General features: G+C 45.9%; 3 protein-coding genes across 7 annotated transcripts in view; 1 reads left to right on the top strand and 2 right to left on the bottom strand.

Moving 5' to 3' along the window:
• Positions 1 to 1,714, bottom strand: part of LOC110487783 (proteoglycan 4) — a 34,397-nt gene extending 32,683 nt beyond the window's left edge. Inside the window, exon 1 of the mRNA XM_036943355.1 lies at positions 1,233 to 1,714. The gene's annotated coding sequence lies outside the window, so the exon portion shown is untranslated. The remainder of the gene's footprint in view (positions 1 to 1,232) is intronic.
• Positions 1,715 to 5,560: 3,846 nt separating this feature from the next.
• On the bottom strand, positions 5,561 to 13,746 carry LOC110489156 (sterol-4-alpha-carboxylate 3-dehydrogenase, decarboxylating). Of its 3 annotated transcripts, none has more exons than XM_021561763.2 (8): positions 13,598 to 13,746; positions 13,348 to 13,406; positions 13,033 to 13,194; positions 12,713 to 12,859; positions 12,383 to 12,511; positions 10,925 to 11,067; positions 10,456 to 10,558; positions 5,561 to 6,650 (listed from the first exon to the last, which is right to left on the bottom strand). In XM_021561763.2, exons 2-8 carry the CDS (start codon positions 13,366 to 13,368, stop codon positions 6,318 to 6,320), a joined length of 1,038 nt encoding a protein of 345 aa, XP_021417438.2. In that variant the 5' UTR covers positions 13,369 to 13,406; positions 13,598 to 13,746; the 3' UTR covers positions 5,561 to 6,317. The 3 variants fall into 3 exon arrangements, with proteins under 3 accessions (XP_021417438.2, XP_036799247.1, XP_021417439.2); XM_036943352.1 differs by having other exon boundaries at positions 13,591 to 13,609; XM_021561764.2 differs by having other exon boundaries at positions 13,348 to 13,680.
• Positions 13,747 to 13,967: 221 nt separating this feature from the next.
• LOC110489157 (centrin-2) lies at positions 13,968 to 21,297 on the top strand. Of its 3 annotated transcripts, none has more exons than XM_036943354.1 (5): positions 13,968 to 14,358; positions 15,144 to 15,305; positions 15,758 to 15,886; positions 20,092 to 20,234; positions 20,736 to 21,297. In XM_036943354.1, exons 1-5 carry the CDS (start codon positions 14,356 to 14,358, stop codon positions 20,740 to 20,742), a joined length of 444 nt encoding a protein of 147 aa, XP_036799249.1. In that variant the 5' UTR covers positions 13,968 to 14,355; the 3' UTR covers positions 20,743 to 21,297. The 3 variants fall into 3 exon arrangements, with proteins under 3 accessions (XP_036799249.1, XP_021417442.1, XP_021417440.1); XM_021561765.2 differs by having other exon boundaries at positions 13,971 to 14,358; positions 20,092 to 20,229; positions 20,736 to 21,293; XM_021561767.2 differs by lacking the exon at positions 15,144 to 15,305 and having other exon boundaries at positions 13,970 to 14,358; positions 20,092 to 20,229; positions 20,736 to 21,294.
• The last annotated feature ends 944 nt before the right edge of the window (positions 21,298 to 22,241 follow it).

Raw genomic sequence — 22,241 nt, 5'->3', positions numbered from 1 at the left:
TTGATCATACATGATACACACCAGTCTACACACATGATACATTTTACAAGATACACACCACCAGCACACACACGCACACACACAGACACACGCACACACACAGACACGCACACAGACACAGACACACGCACACACAGACACGCACAGACACGCACACAGACACACGCACACACAGACACGCACAGACACGCACACACAGACACGCACACAGACACACACACGCACACACAGACACAGACACACACAGACACACAGACACACGCACACACACACCAGCACACAGACACACACACACACACAGACACACACACACACACGCACACACACACACGCACACAGACACACGCACACAGACACAGACACACACAGACACACACACACACAGACACACGCACACACAGACACACACAGACACAGACACAGACGCACACGCACAGACACACACACGCACACACAGACACACGCACACACAGACACAGACACACGCACACACACACACAGACACACACACAGACGCACACACGCACACACAGACTCACACACACACAGACAGACACACACACAGACACACGCACACACACACACACAGACACACACAGACACAGACACAGACGCACACGCACAGACACACACACGCACACACAGACACACGCACACACAGACACAGACACACGCACACACACACACAGACACACACACACACAGACGCACACACGCACACACAGACTCACACACACACAGACAGACACACAGACACAGACACACACACACACACACACACACACAGACACGCACACACACAGACACACACAGACACGCACACACAGACACAGACACACACAGACAGACACAGACACACGCACACACACACACAGACACAGACACACACAGAGACACAGACACAGACACAGACACACACGTTAAATGATAAGGTACGGTAAGGGAGCAGACGGATGGAAAGGCTCATATGACAGGCAATTATGGCAAACAAGGCACAGAGAATAATGGTTCTGGGGGGACAAACAGACTGCCTGACAACCATCGTAGGTGTCTGTCAGGGTCTGAGGATTTAGCATAACATTAAACCGTTAGCAAAGGATATGATTGATTATATTCCTGATCTATACTGATTGAAAAAGAGAGGGTCAAGAAAGAGAGAATCCACATTCTAAAAGCCCTGACAAACATGGCACAAAATAACCTAATAAGCAACAGGAGTAAAAAGTACCTACTTTCACTGGATACTGTATCCACAGACGGTCTCCCAAACTGTAGAGAATCCCACACAGGTAGAGTGAGAGCAGGTGAGGGACAGACGGTCTCCCAAACTGTAGAGAATCCCACACAGGTAGAGTGAGAGCAGGTGAGGGACAGACGGTCTCCCAAACTGTAGAGAATCCCACACAGGTAGAGTGAGAGCAGGTGAGGGACAGACGGTCTCCCAAACTGTAGAGAATCCCACACAGGTAGAGTGAGAGCAGGTGAGGGACAGACGGTCTCCCAAACTGTAGAGAATCCCACACAGGTAGAGTGAGAGCAGGTGAGGGACAGACGGTCTCCCAAACTGTAGAGAATCCCACACAGGTAGAGTGAGAGCAGGTGAGGGACAGACGGTCTCCCAAACTGTAGAGAATCCCACACAGGTAGAGTGAGTGCAGGTGAGGGACAAAAGTATAGGTAAAAGATTGCTAGGTCTGTGTGTGAACGGAGAGAGAGGGAGTGTGACTAGCTGTGTGACAAGCTGACAGGTGTTTGAACAGAAACTGGCGTGGACACAGACTAACTCAGACAGTCCTAGAGGCTACGCCACCACCCAGGGGGTGTGTGTGTTAGGGTGTGTGTGTGTTTGTGTAGGGGTGAGATTGGTAAGAAGTGAGTTTTGTTTACTGCTTATTCTCCTCTCTTTTAACACATACCTGAGAGCCAGATGAGCAGGAACATACTTGGCATAGCCAGTAGGAGTGTAGAGCATGACCCAAACATACACACACACACAGACGACACACACACAGGCTCCTATAAAACTGTTTCTCTCATGCTTACTGGACAGGGAGACATCAGAAAGAGACAGAGACATCAACACATCTGAGAACAGTGACTGTGGATATTCTCTAACAATTGGGTCACACTTTAAAGTCTACGTGTTAAATAAACACCAGGACTGCTATTTGCTTTGTAATGTTACGAGTTCAATAAGCCTCTCTATTTCTCTTCCAAGCTAGAGGCAATTATGATGTAGCCCCATTAAAACATGCCTCATCTTGATAAGGTGTGTTTAAGTTAATAGCAGTCTCTTGTAAGACAGACCTGGGTAACACTGTCAGTCGGCTGACCTATGAATAGTTAAACCATGGGACCATGAGGTGTAGATTTAGGCAGAACAGGGTGTTAGGTCACAGATGTGTGTGTGTGAGACACGCTTTCTCAGAACACCTGCGTCCTCCAACATCTACCATCTGCTCCAAAGCACAGTTGTCAATAGCAACATAATAGATTAACTCTCAAAATGAACATCCACACCAGATAGTGTTTACAGTACACAACCCTGCCCTTATTTAGTCTTCTTCAAATAGATCAGGGTGGAGACATGGGAGGGATGTTAATTTACACATATTTAGTCTTATTCAAATAGATCAGGGTGGAGACATGGGAGGGATGTTAATTTACACATATTTAGTCTTATTCAAATAGATCAGGGTGGAGACATGGGAGGGATGTTAATTTACACATACAGTGCCTTGCGAAAGTATTCGGCCCCCTTGAACTTTGCGACCTTTTGCCACATTTCAGGCTTCAAACATAAAGATATAAAACTGTATTGTTTTGTGAAGAATCAACAACAAGTGGGACACAATCATGAAGTGGAACGACATTTATTGGATATTTCAAACTTTTTTAACAAATCAAAAACTGAAAAATTGGGCGTGCAAAATTATTCAGCCCCTTTACTTTCAGTGCAGCAAACTCTCCAGAAGTTCAGTGAGGATCTCTGAATGATCCAATGTTGACCTAAATGACTAATGATGATAAATACAATCCACCTGTGTGTAATCAAGTCTCCGTATAAATGCACCTGCACTGTGATAGTCTCAGAGGTCCATTAAAAGCGCAGAGAGCATCATGAAGAACAAGGAACACACCAGGCAGGTCCGAGATACTGTTGTAAAGAAGTTTAAAGCCGGATTTGGATACAAAAAGATTTCCCAAGCTTTAAACATCCCAAGGAGCACTGTGCAAGCGATAATATTGAAATGGAAGGAGTATCAGACCACTGCAAATCTACCAAGACCTGGCCGTCCCTCTAAACTTTCAGCTCATACAAGGAGAAGACTGATCAGAGATGCAGCCAAGAGGCCCATGATCACTCTGGATGAACTGCAGAGATCTACAGCTGAGGTGGGAGACTCTGTCCATAGGACAACAATCAGTCGTATATTGCACAAATCTGGCCTTTATGGAAGAGTGGCAAGAAGAAAGCCATTTCTTAAAGATATCCATAAAAAGTGTCGTTTAAAGTTTGCCACAAGCCACCTGGGAGACACACCAAACATGTGGAAGAAGGTGCTCTGGTCAGATGAAACCAAAATTGAACTTTTTGGCAACAATGCAAAACGTTATGTTTGGCGTAAAAGCAACACCCTGAACACACCATCCCCACTGTCAAACATGGTGGTGGCAGCATCATGGTTTGGGCCTGCTTTTCTTCAGCAGGGACAGGGAATATGGTTAAAATTGATGGGAAGATGGATGGAGCCAAATACAGGACCATTCTGGAAGAAAACCTGATGGAGTCTGCAAAAGACCTGAGACTGGGACGGAGATTTGTCTTCCAACAAGACAATGATCCAAAACATAAAGCAAAATCTACAATGGAATGGTTCAAAAATAAACATATCCAGGTGTTAGAATGGCCAAGTCAAAGTCCAGACCTGAATCCAATCGAGAATCTGTGGAAAGAACTGAAAACTGCTGTTCACAAATGCTCTCCATCCAACCTCACTGAGCTCGAGCTGTTTTGCAAGGAGGAATGGGAAAAAATGTCAGTCTCTCGATGTGCAAAACTGATAGAGACATACCCCAAGCGACTTACAGCTGTAATCGCAGCAAAAGGTGGCGCTACAAAGTATTAACTTAAGGGGGCTGAATAATTTTGCACGCCCAATTTTTCAGTTTTTGATTTGTTAAAAAAGTTTTAAATATCCAATAAATGTTGTTCCACTTCATGATTGTGTCCCACTTGTTGTTGATTCTTCACAAAACAATACAGTTTTATATCTTTATGTTTGAAGCCTGAAATGTGGCAAAAGGTCGCAAAGTTCAAGGGGGCCGAATACTTTCGCAAGGCACTGTATTTAGTCTTATTCAAATAGATCAGGGTGGAGACATGGGAGGGATGTTAATTTACACATATTTAGTCTTATTCAAATAGATCAGGGTGGAGACATGGGAGGGATGTTAATTTTACACATGGTCTCTTTACAGTGAACCTATATGACTGAGTAGAGTGTAAGGATGAGGAAACTGCTTGGTTTTAGTGCCAATGTTTCACTTCAGCTCATAGTCAGTGTAAACTGTGAAGTCTATGGTACCTGCTTGCTCTTTCCTCAACCCCCCCCCCCCCCCATCCCTCTCCCCTACACTCTGAGGGCTAAACCAGTTAAACAGCTCAGCCTAGCAGCAGGGAGTCTCACCATGGCTCATTATATTAGAAGGAATGTCAGGCATTTCAACCTAAACCCTGCCCTTCCACTCCTCCGCCCACCCTCACACCTGAACCCCGCCCTCCGTCTCCCACCCTCTCTCTCCCCCGCCCACCCTCACACCTGAACCCCGCCCTCCGTCTCCCACCCTCTCTCTCCCCCGCCCACCCTCACACCTGAACCCCGCCCTCCGTCTCCCACCCTCTCTCTCCCCCGCCCGCCCTCACACCTGAACCCCGCCCTCCGTCTTCCACCCTCTCTCCCCCGCCCGCCCTCACACCTGAACCCCGCCCTCCGTCTCCCACCCTCTCTCTCCCCCGCCCGCCCTCACACCTGAACCCCGCCCTCCGTCTCCCACCCTCTCTCTCCCCCGCCCGCCCTCACACCTGAACCCCGCCCTCCGTCTCCCACCCTCTCTCTCTCCCCCACCCGCCCTCACACCTGAACCCCGCCCTCCGTCTCCCACCCTCTCTCTCTCCCCCGCCCGCCCTCACACCTGAACCCCGCCCTCCGTCTTCCACCCTCTCTCCCCCGCCCGCCCTCACACCTGAACCCCGCCCTCCGTCTTCCACCCTCTCTCCCCCACCCGCCCTCACACCTGAACCCCGCCCTCCGTCTTCCACCCTCTCTCCCCCACCCGCCCTCACACCTGAACCCCGCTCTCACCCTCTCTCTCTCCCCCGCCCGCCCTCACACCTGAACCCCGCCCTCCGTCTCCCACCCTCTCTCTCTCCCCCGCCCGCCCTCACACCTGAACCCCGCCCTCCGTCTCCCACCCTCTCTCTCTCCCCCGCCCACCGTCACACCTGAACCTCGCCCTCCTGAGTTATGGTGGATAGATGCAAACAGACAGCCAACTATTTTCTAATGAGGGTGAACAAACTTTATTATTGGTTGATTTCTATACAAACACATTCTATGTTCGCGTTTTAATAAACTGTACAATGTTTAGATTAAGGGAAAGTAAGACATAAGATATTTTATTTGAAATTAACAAACTGCATGACTGCTTGTGATTTGTATAAGAGACTTGTATGAGAGACTAGAAACAAGATGGCTGTAGAGGGAAAACAGTCACAGTACATCAAAATGAGTGCTCATGAATAATGGCAAGAGGAAGTGCTGGAAACAATGTTAGATTGTGTATCCACATTGAGAAGAAATGTGTGCTGCTCTCTATTGGTGAAGAGAGGTACTGAAGCCAGGCAAAAATGTGTTACTGACTGTCCTAGGAAAGGTGAGAGTTCACAGATCCTTATAGGTCCACAGACATGAGAGCGCACTCATTTCACAGGCGTATACCCCCAGTTAGTATTATGGGCCCACAAATATATCAGAGTTTTGTTACCTAAAAGAACAAGACTCAAGACACTGGTGAGAGTATGAATCAGTCCGACTTTTCGGGTTGAATCTTAACTTGATAACTGTACACAACTCACAGCTTTAAATGCTTTTCTCCCATTGACAGCAGTGATTCATGTGCATAGAGCTCAAGTTAGGACTCAAGTGAGGTTCTGTACCACTAGCCTGGAATCCAAACTGATACGATCCATTTCACCATTGTTACACGGAGCATGTCAGTTTGGTTTCCAGGCTACCCTATTGCAGGTACAGTCATCAGGCTCCATGTCGTAGATGAGGATAGCTCTCCACCGTGCGTCTGATCCCATCCTTTAGACCGACCACAGGCTTGTACCCCATGTCCTGCTTGGCTCTGGAGCAGCTGTAGAAGTGGTGTTTACCTGCCAGGGCCACCCTCATGGGGGTGAAGGTGGGTTTGAAGGCCACTAGGGGGCGTAGTAACAGAGACAGCAGCCACAGCAGCAGAGCCAGCCCGTAGACTAGTGCGTAGGGAAGGTGGTAGCGTGGAGCAGCGTATCCCAGACCTACTAGAATATCTGACATGAAGTCCCAGAACCGGACAGGCTCGTCATTAGTGATGTGGTATGCCTGGAGGGAGGAAAGGGGAGATGAGAAAGACCAGGCAATACGGATTGAGAAAAATTTTAAATGTTGACAGAGTTGGCCTCCCGGGTGGCGCAGTGGTTAAGGGCGCTGTACTGCAGCGCCAGCTGTGCCACCAGACTCTGGGTTCGCGCCCAGGCTCTGTCGTGACCGGTAGGTACGTGGGGCGACGCACAATTGGCCTAGCCAATTGGCCAGGTTAGGGAGGGTTTGGCCTGTAGGGATATCCTTGTCTCATCACGCACCAGCGACTCCTGTGGCGGGCTGGGCGCAGTGCGCACTAACCAAGGTTGCCAGGTGCACGGTGTTTCCTCCGACACATTGGTGCGGCTGGCTTCCGGGTTGGATGCGCGCTGTGTTAAGAAGCAGTGCGGCTTGGTTGGGTTGTGTATCGGAGGACGCATGACTTTCAACCTTCGTCTCTCCCGAGCCCGTACGGGAGTTGTAGCGATGAGACAAGATAGTAGCTACTACAACAATTGGATACCACGAAATTGGGGAGAAAAAGGGCTAAAAAAAAAAAGTTAAAAAAAAAATGTTGACAGAGTTAGAGAAAGACATTTCACTGGTTAGAACCCAATATTGTCCACCAGTTGGCTCTTTTCGCTTCTGGAACCGTCTGGTATCACAGCGCCTCAGAAAGAGACTTGAATGGAGAGAGAAGAAAATCCAGCGGGAGTTTATTGGCTGATCTCTCAGTCCATCAACATCTAGCACAGGAATGGGCGACTTTGATAGGTGTAGGGCCACAACAAATCAGAACACATGAGGGGCCTGCCATTGCTCGTGGGCCTGCGTACTATAAGATATCAGAGTCAGACTGACTAATCAAATGGGGGGCCTAACCCGGTCGGTAATTCAAACACGATGAAAAGTTTAGATAGCTGGTCGCTAAACTAACTTAGCAAAGTAAAGTAAAAAAATAATGTTGGCTGACATAACAGCAGTAGAACCAAATTTCCAAATTGCACTTTCTAACTCGCAACAGTAAGTTGAGACCCCGACTGAGTTCACCCAACAACTTGCCCATCCCTGATATAGCATAACCCTTACAACCTCCACATTTGTGAATATCAGAGTCCAAGCAGCGCAAGTGATTTAATGTAGGCTAAACAAGGAAGTGAGTTGGGGAAATTGGAAAGTATGCATCTCCCGAGTGGCGCAGCGGTCTAATGCTCTGCATCTCAGTGCTAGAGGCGTCACTACTGACCCTGGATCAGCAGTCTAATGCTCTGCATCTCAGTGCTAGAGGCGTCACTACAGACCCTGGTTCAGCGGTCTAATGCTCTGCATCTCCGTGCTAGAGGCGTCACTACAGACCTTGGATCAGCAGTCTAATGCTCTGCATCTCAGTGCTAGAGGCGTCACTACTGACCCTGGTTCAGCGGTCTAAGGCTCTGCATCTCAGTGTTAGAGGCGTCACTACAGACCCTGGTTCAGCGGTCTAAGGCTCTGCATCTCAGTGCTAGAGGCGTCACTACTGACCCTGGATCAGCAGTCTAATGCTCTGCATCTCAGTGCTAGAGGCGTCACTACAGACCCTGGTTCAGCGGTCTAATGCTCTGCATCTCAGTGCTAGAGGCGTCACTACAGCAGTCTAATGCTCTGCATCTCAGTGCTAGAGGCGTCACTACAGACCCTGGTTCAGCGGTATAATGCTCTGCATCTCAGTGCTAGAGGCGTCACTACAGCAGTCTAATGCTCTGCATCTCAGTGCTAGAGGCATCACTACTGACCCTGGTTCAGCGGTCTAATGCTCTGCATCTCAGTGCTAGAGGCGTCACTACTGACCCTGGTTCAGCAGTCTAAGGCTCTGCATCTCAGTGCTAGAGGCGTCACTACTGACCCTGGTTCGAATCCAGACTCTCACAACCGGCCGTGATTCGGAGTCCCATAGGGCGGCACACAACTGGCCCAGCGTTGTCCGGGTTTGGCCGGTGTAGGACGTCATTGTAAATAAGAACTTGTTCTTAAATGACTTGCCTAGCTAAATAAAAAAAAACTAGTTTTCACATTAAAACTTTATATGCCCAAACTTAGGATCAATTGGGCTTCCCAAAAATAACACTGACCCCAAAACAAGATGGCCGCTGAGATGGAACATTCATTTGAACTGACGATTGGTATTTTTTAAGTCAGCTGTAAGGCTCTCTCCCGCCTCCATTTTAACCCACGCCCCTTTCAAGTACCACTTTGTTGCACAGTATTTCCAGGCTCTATAATCGGGAGCTTGGGACTATAAAAAGGATCAATCTGCATTTTTGGTGAAATTGAGTAATTGACATAGCCTTGTTCTGTTTAATGTTCTCTACGCACATACATATTACTCTAAATACCCCAATTTGTGTTGTTAAGTTCAAAAGAATAGAAGATCAAATTTCCAATGAGGGTTGGAACTTTAAAGCCAATTATCTCAGAATCATCTTTTAGCAGATAGAACATTAATAGTCCCCGACCTCTGAACATGGGAACAACGTTTGTTACATGTTCCCGCAAAAACAAAATGTCACCACCAAGCAAATTTAAGGTCTGCTGAGAGCAAACCTGAAGGTTGTGAAATTCAGTGCAACTTACTGTGAACACAGAGGCTGTACCTGTTTAAAGTTACAGTTAACAGTGACCATGTAGGCTACTGTGGCTATTTGGTCATAATGTAGGCCTACCAGAGTGGACTCCCATCACAAACAATGGAGAAAATGCATCCCATAACATTTTAACATGGAAATAACTGTCCTATCATTCAGCCTACAGTAGCAGCCAATGTGTGGTGTTCTATGTAGACCTACATTCCATGAGAACTTTGAAAAGAATCATGCAGGGCTTGACCTTTAACCTGTTTATCCACTTGTCCTTCAGACATTGAGGTGACGGAAACTGTGCTGCTTGATGCAAGAAACCACTTCAAAATAAAAAACATTAATCCCATTCCATTACTACAGAGAATCAGACAAATGATGCTACCCTCTGCCTATTGGCTACTTAACTTATTCAAGACCGTCTCAAAATACAACACTGCCCCTTTAAGACAAGAAAAAGCTCTTTACCTGACTCGCTTTTCAAAGACGTCTAGAAATGTACACATTTGTGCTCTTGTAGGAAGCAATCACTGCCCCATCGCTGACTAGAAATGAACTAGTCAGACCCCGTTGAGAACAGGGTCTGAACTTACTAGCAAAGGATATTAACAAATGCACACGTGGCTACACGCAACTCTCGCTTTGATCTCAAAACAAGCGCATCTACTCATGGCCGCTCATACTGTAAACACAGTCCAGTTCAAAGTGAAGGGCACAGATCCATATGGCAATGTCTATTTGCATATAGGCCTACTGCAGTGCGGATTGGTTATGGCGCACCGGTCTGTGTCGAGTACGGCCCTGACGCGTGCCTGTCAATGCAATAGAATCCTACTCCAATGCACTCTGCCTACAACAAAATCTCTTGCACAGTTAGTCTTGCATACTAAGTCTTGCATGGTATGTTGCATTGAAAGCTGTTCATATTGTGTTGATTCGATAACAATTCCCACAGTAAAGAGAAACATTGACCGTGTTAACTAAAGGGGAAAACGCAAGAAAGGTGGGTGAAGTACAATCTCGTGCTGTTTCTTCTGTGCAGCAGTCCGATTGAGAGCTGCGCGCCCAGTTTATAGAGAACATTGGTTGGAACCCAACAAATATTTTGCGAGTGAGAAAGGCATCTTTCTTCAAACACACTACAGTTGACCCCATTTGTCATCATCACACAGTTGTACAGTGCAGGCAGGTCTACTGTATGAGATGGTTCCTACCTTGCCACAGATAGGAGACTCTGGCCTCAGACTCTCAGCTGACAGGATGAGTCCATGAACCACATTGTCCACGAAGGTGAAATCCACCAGGTTAGAACCATCACTACAGAGACAGAAGACATAGTTGGCAGAGAGAGAGACAACATCAACAAGGGCAGCGCCATATGGAGCTAAAGGTAGCCTAGTGGTTAGAGCGTTGGGACAGTAACCGTAAGGTTGCTAGATCGAATCCCCGAGCTGACAAGGTAAAAATCTGTCGTTCTTCCCCTGAACAAGGCAGAACTAGGCCGTCAAACCACTGTTCCTAGGCCGTCAAACCCCTGTTCCTAGGCCGTCATTGTAAATAAGAATTTGTTCTTAACTGACTTGCCTAGTTGAATAAAACAAATCCATAAAACATTAACTTTGGTCAATCCCACTAGGTCCAGTGAAGAGTCCATGTTACATTCAAGTCCTGTGTATGACTGACCCGATGATGAACTTCATATTGCCCCTGCGTGCCGTGTCGACCAGAATGGGCACCAGCTGGGGGTCCCGGGGGCCGAAGATACCGTGAGGTCGGATGGCCACTGTCAGGAGACCCTTCTCCTTGTCACAGGCCTTCAGAACCAGCTGAGACACCAGGCAGACAAGATGGAGATAGAAGAGAACATTATCGTTTTAATGTTACATGTCTGGACAGCATCAATGTCTAAATGTTCTACAAGTTCTCCCCCTAGCAATGCTCTGGTACCATTAACATAACTATGTTAAGGCTATTCTACTAAATAAACAAGCTCCCTTCTCCTGTCCTCACCTTCTCCTGTTCTCTGTGTAGTAGTAGTGTCCTCACCTTCTCCTGTTCTCTGTGTAGTAGTAGTGTCCTCACCTTCTCCTGTTCTATCTTGGTCTCTGTGTAGTAGTGTCCTCACCTTCTCCTGTTCTCTGTGTAGTAGTAGTGTCCTCACCTTCTCCTGTTCTCTGTGTAGTAGTAGTGCCCTCACCTTCTCCTGTTCTCTGTGTAGTAGTAGTGTCCTCACCTTCTCCTGTTCTCTGTGTAGTAGTAGTGTCCTCACCTTCTCCTGTTCTATCTTGGTCTCTGTGTAGTAGTGTCCTCACCTTCTCCTGTTCTCTGTGTAGTAGTGTCCTCACCTCCTCCTGTTCTGTGTAGTAGTGTCCTCACCTTCTCCTGTTCTCTGTGTAGTAGTGTCCTCACCTTCTCCTGTTCTCTGTGTTGTAGTGTCCTCACCTCCTCCTGTTCTCTGTGTAGTAGTGTCCTCACCTCCTCCTGTTCTGTGTAGTAGTGTCCTCACCTTCTCCTGTTCTGTGTAGTAGTGTCCTCACCTTCTCCTGTTCTATCTTGGTCTCTGTGTAGTAGTGTCCTCACCTTCTCCTGTTCTATCTTGGTCTCTGTGTGTAGTAGTGTCCTCACCTCCTCCTGTTCTCTGTGTAGTAGTGTCCTCACCTCCTCCTGTTCTCTGTGTAGTAGTGTCCTCACCTCCTCCTGTTCTCTGTGTAGTAGTGTCCTCACCTCCTCCTGTTCTCTGTGTAGTAGTGTCCTCACCTTCTCCTGTTCTCTGTGTAGTAGTGTCCTCACCTTCTCCTGTTCTCTGTGTAGTAGTGTCCTCACCTTCTCCTGTTCTCTGTGTAGTAGTGTCCTCACCTTCTCCTGTTCTCTGTGTAGTAGTAGTGTCCTCACCTTCTCCTGTTCTCTGTGTAGTAGTAGTAGTGTCCTCACCTTCTCCTGTTCTCTGTGTAGTAGTAGTAGTGTCCTCACCTTCTCTTGTTCTCTGTGTAGTAGTAGTAGTGTCCTCACCTTCTCCTGTTCTCTGTGTAGTAGTGTCCTCACCTTCTCCTGTTCTCTGTGTAGTAGTGTCCTCACCTTCTCCTGTTATCTGTGTAGTAGTGTCCTCACCTTCTCCTGTTATCTGTGTAGTAGTGTCCTCACCTTCTCCTGTTCTATCTTGGTCTCTGTGTAGTAGTCAATGGGCTTCTTGGCATAGGGAAGGTCTTCTCTCCCATCCTTGATGTCTGTTCCTTCAAACACCACACTGGCACTGCTGGTCAGTACCACTTTCTATGGCAGACAGGCAGAAACACACCTAAACTTTTAGTCAGTATAGGGGACTATCTATCCACTTGATCAGTAATTACATTAAATTATGGAGAATGTACAAGTATTTTAACAGAGCATTTCTTTCATTGAATTTAGTTTGTCTTTGTAACATATTGTATGACAGGCCTATGTGTTTAATAGTAACCCTATACTGCCCCCTACTTGTATTCCAGCCTCAGTGCAGGCCTGTAGGACAGTCTGTGTCCCCTGGATGTTGACTCTCTGGAACAGAGCCTTGTCATCACTGGCTGGGGCTGGAGAGGCACAGTGGAACACCAGGGAGACGCCTTGGAGCGCTGTTAGGAGAGCCTGGGATAGGGCCACACACAATGATGCCCAGATGCAGACACACATAGGACGCACACAGAAACACAGGCCTAACATGTACACATGAGGCACAAAGGCCATAACAAGGTCATATAGCTGGCCCCAACCATCTCAGTGCACAGACCCTTCACAGACAGACAGACAGAGACACTCACCTGTTTGTCACAGAGGTCTCCCTGGTGGAAGGTGACTCCTGGTAGTTCGTAGCTCTGTCTGATGTCAAACACCGACACAGTGTAGCCTTTACCCAACAGCTTCTCTACCAGGTGTCTACCCAGGAACCCTGAGCCTCCGATCACTGCACACCTCTTACTGCTCTGTAGCGGATAGAGCGACAACATTCATTAAAGACAGACTATGATACAATGAAACGGACATGCATGAGACATAGGAGAAGAACCAAAAAATAGCCAGAATATGTGGCATATAGCTCAGAATTTGGTATGTTCTTCAAACTACCGCGCACTCACCGGTCGTATGCGCGTGGCCATGACAAACTGCAGGAGCGTCGTCGGTGTTGGGAAACAAACTGACAGAGAAATTTGAGTATTTGTTTAAAGTTCCCTCGTTCGAAAACAGTTTGACAAGATCATGTCACACGGACAATTGAATCATGATGAAGACTACAAGCAAACACCTTTAGGCTTATTTCAAGACAAGTTTACAATATAAAGACACTTTAATATGCTATCAAATAAGTGAAAATGTTAAACCTTTCACCTGTTCAATCTGTTTTACAACAATATAAATCGACCCGCGCACAATTAATAAACCCTGTATCAGCTGAGCCCGAGAGGCGCTCTCGTTGGGTAGACGGGAGTTTGGGTGTAAAGGTGACAGGCTCGAACAGCCAATGAGGTGGAGCCTACGTCAAAGAACGCCACTGCTCTGACCAACCGGGACATATCCACAGTGAGACCACACCCACAGTGGGTAGCTATAGAAGCGTAAACGCCCCGAAACCTGATCCTGTATCCGTTGTTATATTTCCCACACATAAATTGGCGCACGAAGAACAGATTCTGGATCAGTGCTCCAACCATTAATCCAGCCAATTGTCATATAAAGTTTTCATCAACAACCAATCATCTTCTCGCCCGACTCGATGCACTCGAGTTAGCTTGCTCGGCACGTTCATACGAATTGTTTCCATTCTGAATGTGGCATTTTGTATACCCGGCGTGCAGAAGGATTATCATAGCACAGACAGAATACTGCGCTCATTGACTGGACATCTTCATTTTATTAACTTAATTTATTAGCCCAAAATTATATTAAGCCTATTATAACATTGAGATATAATAACTGCATATCTGTTATTGCAGCCCCTGTAATAAACGGTCCGGTCTTCTGTCTATGATCTCATCCCCGCCTAGATGATAGGAGGAAAGAGAGGAGGGACGTAAACATATTATACAGAGCACTCTTCAGTAAATCCACGGTTCTCTTGTGTCTGTCTTCGCGAGTGATCATCTGAAATGGTGAGTAGGCTAATGCTGGAGCGCAATTAACGGTTTTGCAGTTCTGTTTTGACGCTCCTTGTGCTTCTGCTACAAAATGACAAGAGGCCTCGCTACGCTGAGGCTCCCAAAACCTGTATTAACCCTAACTGGCTGTGCGATAGAAATACCAGGCTTGCTTATTACTCAATCAATGGAAGCACGTGCATATTATCTGAAAGGGTTAATAATGGGGTGTGAATAATCCGAATGAAAAAAGTATTGGGGGATATTTTCCTATGTCTACGCTAGCCTACTGTTGCCAGCTATCTGTAAATAATCAGCTATAGTGACAGTCATGTTTTATTTATTATTACTTAAATCATCGCCCTATTTATGGTATGTTTCCCCTAGGCTATCTGACTTTACATTGGGGCGGCAGGGTAGCCTAGTGGTAAGAACAAAGAAAGGTTGCAAGTTCAAACCCCGGAGCTGACAAGGTACAAATCTGTCGTTCTGCCCCTGAACAGGCAGTTAACCCAATGTTCCTAGGCTATCATTGAAAATAAGAATTTGTTCTTAACTGACTTGCCTAGTTAAATAAAGGTTTTAAAAAAATTAAATTACCTTTTGCAGATACAATATGACTTGTCTATACATATAAATTAAAATCACACCCTTCTAAGGCTTTCCATTTCTCTGTATCTCCTGGCTACATCTCAATAACTGAACCTAGCTGGACTGAAGGAGATTAGACAAGGAATCTACTTAATACCATTGAGATACGCCCATCAAGCCTTAATGTGCTTCCTTGTTGCCATCGCTAGGCAACCAGTGTAAAGAGGCCGTCCCTGGGTCCGGTCCCTCCCCCCAGGAAGAAGTCCAACCCCAAGTCAGAGCTCACTGAGGAGCTGAAACAGGAGATCAGAGAGGCCTTTGAACTGTTCGACACCGACGCCTCCGGATACATCGATGTCAAGGAGCTAAAGGTCAGGGGTCAGAGGTTCAGGTTTAGGGGTTATGCACAGGGACAGTATTTGTGTAACATGATGTACTACAGTACCCATAGTACAGTGTCGGTCAACAAAGATCGTCCTGGGGAGCTACAGGGTGTTTTTGTTCCAACTCAACACTAACACACCTGGTTTTAACCATCTATCTCTCTCAATTCAATTCAAGGGCTTTATTGGTATGGGAAACATGTTAACATTGCCAAAGCAAGTGAAGTAGATAATGAACAAAAGTGAAATAATCAATAAAAATTAACTGTAAACATTATACTCACAGAAGTTCCAAAAGATTAAAGACATTTCAAATGTCATATTATGTCTATATACAGTGTTGTAACGATGTGCAAATAGTTCAAGTACAAAAGGTCAAATAAATCAACATAAATATGGGTTGTATTTACAGTGGTATTTGTTCTTCTGTCTCTCTCTAGGTTGCTATGAGGGCGCTGGGGTTTGAGCCGAAGAAAGAGGAGATTAAGAGGATGATAACAGAGGCGGATAAGGACGAAACAGGAAAGATCTCCTTCTCTGATTTCCTCACCGTCATGACTCAGAAGATGGTAAGAAAAACAACATTGTGAATAAAAACAATATTTAAAAAAAAATTGTCCCAAAAAAACTGTCAGTGTTTGAAACATTGTAAGCTATAAAAATAAAAAGAGTTGCACACTCTACGTGTAAACCACCGTTTCGGCATCACTGTGCCTTCTTCAGGGTGATGTCATAAATACTTGAACCAGGTTGTGTAGACAAACTGTGCAATTAGTTCAACCAATGACAATAGTGAGGGGTGTCGTCATAATTATTAGGGTGATTGGAATTAATTGAGTGAAAAAGTTTAAAAGACAATAGTTTACAGCATGTTGAATATATTAGGCTATTGTTATCATATGGCAACATAAATAGATATTGTACATAATATTAGCATCAACATGTTGTTTAATTTAATTTCACATATATGTTTGCCTTCAATTTAATATAATTTTTGTTACATGTAATCTTTTGGTTTAACCATAATGCACAATAAGCATCATCAACAGGGGACATATTGGGTGTACGCTGATCAGCTGGGGAAATAATATATTCATAAAAAATGAAAAATAAAGAATTGTTCATAAAAAGAGCCTGAGATCAAAGTCATTATTTAGACCACTAGGGATCAATGTTTTTAGACTGGATATCCTGTAGGTCTTCTTCTGTAGTAGTATGATCTCGATGTTACCTCCTCTCCTTGGTAGAGCAACATGCTCAATGCCTGTGTATTTGAGGGAGGAGATTGGATGGTTAGCTTCAACAAGGTGAGCTGCTACTGGATAGTCAGTGTTCTTGCACCTGATTGAGCTGCGGTGTTCAGCTATGCGTTGTTTTAATTATCTTTTCGTTTGTCCTACGTAGGCTTTTCCACATGAACAGGTGATGAGATAGATTACTCCCTTTGTCTTGCATGAGATGATACTCCTAACAGAGATTGTTTTCGACCTGTATGTGGGTGTCTGAAGAAGGATGTTTTTGTAGTGCCATTTAGAAACGTTAGATGTCACAGAGTCGATTGCTGCTACAATGGGTCTACCCGGGGGAGGAGACACTTATTTGTGTAATTTAGCGACTGTATAAAAAGTTGGTAGCTTAGGAAATTTCACACATAGAAATTTCACACATAGAAATTCACATTTGTCCTTATTCAAAACAGCTTTCCACTGTGGATGTGATATTGTGCTGGAGAGGAGGTAACATGGAGATCTGACTCATACAGAGGGAGACCTACAGGATATACTGTCTAAAACATTGACCCCTAGTGGTCTGAATATTGACTTTGATCTCTAGGTCCTTCTTACGAACAGTGGTGTAAAGTACTTAAGTAAAAATACTTTGAAGTACTACTTAAGTCGTTTTTGGGGGGATATCTGTACATTACTTTTTTGACAATTTTTTGCTTTTACTCCACTGCATTCCTAAAGAAAATAATGTATGTTTTACTCCTTTCATTTTCCCTGACACCCAAAAGTACTCATTACATGTTGAATGCTTAGCAGGACAGGAAAATGGTCAAATTCACGTACTTATCAAGAGAACATCCCTGGTCATCCCTACTGCTTCTGATCTGGCAGACTCACTAAACACAAATGCTTCATTTGTTAATTATGTCTGAGTGTTGAACTGTGCCCCTGGCTATCTGTCAATTATTATTATTTTTTAAACAAGAACATTTTGTCGTCTGGTTTGCTTAATATAAATAATATATAATAATAATAATAAATATAATAATAATTATAAATGTATAATGATTTATACTTTTACTTTTGATACTTAAGTACATTTCAAACCAAATACTTCTAGACTTTTACTCAAGTAGTATTTTACTGGAGGACTTTTACTTGAGTCATTTTCTTTTAAGGTATCTTTCCTTTTACTCAAGTATGACAATTGGGTGCTCAAGTGAACAAAGTCTTATAAATGAATATATTATTTCCCCAGCTGATCAGCGTACACCCAATATGTCCCCTGTTGATGATGCTTATTGTGCATTATGGTTAAACCAAAAGATTACATGTAACAAAAATTATATTTATTGGAAACAAATATATATGTGAAATTAAATTAAACAAAAATGTATGTTGATACTAATATTATGTACAATATATATTTGTTGCCATATGATAACAGCCTAATATATTCAACATGCTGTAAACTATTGTCTTTTAAACTTTTTCACTCAATTAATTCTAATCAACCTAATAATTATGACACACGCCTCACTATTGTCATTGGTTGAACTAATTGCACAGTTTGTCTACATAACCTGGTTCAAGTATTTATGACATCACCCTGAAGAAGGCACAGAAATGGCAAATGGTTGGTGGTTTACCCAATACATTTCTGTGGGTTTATATATAGAGTGTGACTTTTTACAGCTTCCAGTTTATTCACCGTTAGTCAACGCCTCGACACTAAATCATTTTCTCTGGGTGTGCGCCAGCTCATGCTTTTTATTAGTGCTTGTAACATTGCAATTTAGCAACAAAAAAATGTGACAGGAGTTGTACATTTTAGTTCCCAACTACAGTGCATTTGGAAAGTATTCAGACCCCTTCACTTTTTCCACATTTTGTTACATTACAGCCTTATTCTAAAATGGATTAAATTAATTTTTTTCCCCCTCAATCTACACACAATACCCCATAATGACATCACAATACCCCATAATGACATCACGATACCCCATTATGACATCACAATACCCCAAAATGACAAAGAAAAATCAGGTTTTTAGAATAAAATTAACTTAAATACCTTATTTACATAATTATTCAGATCCTTTGCTATGAGACTTGAAATTGAGCTCAGGTGCATTCTGTTTCCATTGATCACCCTTGAGATGTTTCTACAACTTGATTGGAGTTCACCTGTGGTAAATTCAATTGATTAGACATTATTTGGAAAGGCACACACCTGTCAATATCAGGTCCAACAGTTGACAGTGCATGTCAGAGAAAAAAACATGAGGTAGAAGGAATTTTCCATAGAGCTCCAAGACAGGATTGTGTAGAGGCACAGTTCTGTGGAAGGGGACCAAACAATGTCTGCAGCATTGACGGTCCCAAAAACACAGTGGCCTCCATGAAGATGTTTGGAACCCCCAAGACTCATCCTAGAGCTGGCCGCCTGGCCAAACTGAGGAATTATGGGAGAATGGCCTTGGTCAGGGAGGTGACCAAGAACCTGGTGGTCACTCCGACACAGCTCTAGAGTTCCTCTGTGGAGATGGGAAAACCTTCCAGAAGGACAACCATCTCTGCAGTACTCCAACAATGCCTTTATGGTAGAGTGTCCAGACGGATGCCAATCCTCAGTAAAAGGCACATGACAGCCCGCTTGGAGTTTGCCAAAAGGCACCTAAAGACTCTCAGACCATGAGAAACCAAGATTGAATTCTTTGGCCTGAATGCCAAGCGTCACGTCTGGAAGAAACCTGGCACCATCCCTACAGTGAAGCACGGTGGTGGAGGCATCATGCTGTGGAGATGTTTTTCAGTGGCAGGGACTGGGAGACTAGTCAGGATCGAGGGAAAGATGAACAGAGCAAAGTAGAGAGAGATCCTTGATGAAAACCCGCTCCAGAGTGCTCAGGACCTCAGACTGGGGCGAAGGTTCACCTTCCAACAGGACAACGATCATAAGCACACAGCCAAGACAACGCAGGAGTGGCTTCGGGACAAGTCTCTGAATGTCCTTGAGTGGCCCAGCTAGAGCCTGGACTTGAACCCAGTCGAACATCTCTGGAGACCTGAAAATAGCTGTGCAGCGACACTCCCCATCCAACCTGACAGAGGATCTTGAGAGGATCTGCAGAGAAGAATGGGAGAAACTCCCCAAATACAGATGTAACTAGCTTGTAACGTCATACCCAAGAAGGTTTGAGGCTGTAATTGCTCCCAAAGGTGCTTCAACAAAGTACTGAATAAAGGGTCTGAATACTTATGTAAATGTGATATTTCCGTTTTTTATTTTTTATACATTTGCAAACATTTCTAGAAACCTGTTTTTGATGAGAGGAGGAAAAAAACAATTGAATCCATTTTAGAATAAGGCTAACTTAACAAAATGTGGGGAAAAGTCAAGAGGTCTGATTGCTTTCCGTGTGTGTGTGTGTGTGTGTGTGTGTATATATATATATATATATATATATATGAGTGTTGTATTACGGGGTATTTTATTGATAGTGTATCACCATGCATTATTGTGTTGTAACTGTCTACCAACCCAGGCTGAGAAGGATTCTAAGGAGGAGATCCTGAAAGCATTCCGTCTGTTTGATGATGATGAGACGGGGAAGATCTCCTTCAGGAACCTGAAGAGGGTCGCTAAGGAACTGGGAGAGAGCCTGACTGACGAGGAACTGCAGGTGAGGTATACATCTGGACAGCACTGTATACACACACACACACACACACACACACACACGGACGGACAGCACCTTTTCCCCAAACCTGGAGAGTACTGTACACACAGCGTGAACATACAGGATGATTTAGGTTAGGATACAAGATTGCTTTAAAAATATATATATAATAATTTAAAGAGAAATATACTGGTCTACTGCTAAGGCTTTTGTTTTTAATTGTTTACTGTGAATCTGCTGTTTCCTCTCCTCCATTTCTGTCCCATTTCCTCTCCTCCCTTTCTGTCCCGTTTCCTCTCCTACCTTCCCCTGTCCCCCGTTTCCTTTCCTCCCTTTCTGTTCTCTTGTTTCCTCTCCTCCCTTTGTCCCGTTTCCTCTCCTCCCTTTCTGTTCCCTGCTTCCTCTCCTCCCTTTCTGTCCCCTGCTTCCTCTCCTCCCTTTCCGTCCCGTTTCCACTCCTACCTTTCCATCTCTTTCCCCCTCATACCTACCTACCTCCACTCTTCCAGGAGATGATCGAGGAGGCAGACAGGGATGGAGACGGAGAGGTGAACCAGGGAGAGTTCCTCCGCATCATGAAGAAGACCAGCTTGTACTGAGACTAGACCAGGGTGTTGTGGGGTGGAGGATGATGTTGGGGACATACAGGGGCAGAGGAGACTATGGTTTGGTTTTACATGTTATGTACTAGTCAAGTCATTACTCAGTTATCCAGGCTTGTCCTAGTTTAATTAGACAACTTCCTTTTCTTGTCTCCTTCCTTATCTCCTTGCTGTCACGACCTTTCATCAGTTGGATATTCTTTATAGCTCTTCTCTTTCTCTTAGTTAGAATGCTGGTAGAGTCCCAAAACAGTGCTTTCATCTATCAATGCCCTGTTTCACATTTCACATGTGTCATCGTGAAGGTTACTGGGACAAGGGAAGGAAGCTCTTTAGGATGCCTAGGGTCTATCCCTAGACATTCCCTCCAACACTCACCTCGTCTACCCCTAGTCACCCCCTCCCCTCCAACACCCCCCTCCTCTACCCCTTGGCACCCCCTCCCCTCCAACACCCCCCTCCTCTACCCCTTGGCACCCCCTACCCTCCAACACCCCCCTCCTCTACCCCTTGGCACCCTCTCCCCTCCAACATCCCCCTCCTCTACCCCTTGGCACCCTCTCCCTTCCAACATCCCCCTCCTCTACCCCTTGGCACCCCCTCCAACACTCCCCTCCTCTACCCCTTGGCACCCCCTCCCCTCCAACACCCCCTCCCCTCCAACACCCCCCTCATCTACCCCTTGGCACCACCTCCAACACTCCCCTCCTCTACCCCTTGGCACCCCCTCCCCTCCAACACCCCCCTCCTCTACCCCTTGGCACCCTCTCCCCTCCAACACCCCCCTCCTCTACCCCATGGCTCCCTCTCCCCTCCAACACCCCCCTCCTCTACCCCTTGGCACCCTCTCCCCTCCAACACCCCCTCCTCTACCCCATGGCTCCCTCTCCCCTCCAACATCCCCCTCCTCTACCCCTTGGCACCCCCACCAACACTCCCCTCCTCTACCTCTTGGCACCCCCTCCCCTCCAACACCCCCCTCCTCTACCCCTTGGCACCCTCTCCCCTCCAACACCCCCCTCCTCTACCCCTTGGCACCCTCTCCCCTCCAACATCCCCCTCCTCTACCCCTTGGCACCCTCTCCCCTCCAACACCCCCCTCCTCTACCCCTTGGCACCCCCTCCAACATCCCCCTCCTCTACCCCTTGGCACCCCTCCAACATCCCCCTCCTCTACCCCTTGGCACCCCCTCCCCTCCAACACCCCCCTCCTCTACCCCTTGGCACCCCCTCCCCTCCAACACCCCCCTCCTCTACCCCTTGGCACCTCCTCCCCTCCTCTACCCCTTGGCACCCTCTCCCCTCCAACACCCCCCTCCTCTACCCCTTGGCACCCCTCCAACATCCCCCTCCTCTACCCCTTGGCACCCCCTCCAACATCCCCCTCCTCTACCCCTTGGCACCCCCTCCAAC

Source organism: Oncorhynchus mykiss, chromosome 14, assembly GCF_013265735.2.
Source record: "Oncorhynchus mykiss isolate Arlee chromosome 14, USDA_OmykA_1.1, whole genome shotgun sequence".
In the NCBI taxonomy this organism is placed as follows: Eukaryota; Metazoa; Chordata; class Actinopteri; order Salmoniformes; family Salmonidae; genus Oncorhynchus; species Oncorhynchus mykiss.
The sequence above is the reverse complement of the archived record's forward strand: the minus strand, read 5'-3'. Positions and strand labels throughout refer to the sequence as shown.

What these genes read in the sequence shown, in the direction of transcription:
- LOC110489156 (XM_021561763.2), bottom strand. Translation starts at nt 13,368, where the DNA reads ATGGCCACGCGCATACGACCG. An exon ending in CCAAGATAGAACAGGAGAAG is followed by an intron (nt 11,068 to 12,382) that starts GTGAGGACACTA and finishes CTGGTGTCTCAG; the next exon opens with CTGGTTCTGAAGGCCTGTGA. An exon ending in AGTCTCCTATCTGTGGCAAG is followed by an intron (nt 6,651 to 10,455) that starts GTAGGAACCATC and finishes TCCTCCCTCCAG; the next exon opens with GCATACCACATCACTAATGA.
- LOC110489157 (XM_021561765.2), top strand. An exon ending in CCGTCATGACTCAGAAGATG is followed by an intron (nt 15,887 to 20,091) that starts GTAAGAAAAACA and finishes CTACCAACCCAG; the next exon opens with GCTGAGAAGGATTCTAAGGA. An exon ending in TGACTGACGAGGAACTGCAG is followed by an intron (nt 20,230 to 20,735) that starts GTGAGGTATACA and finishes CCACTCTTCCAG; the next exon opens with GAGATGATCGAGGAGGCAGA.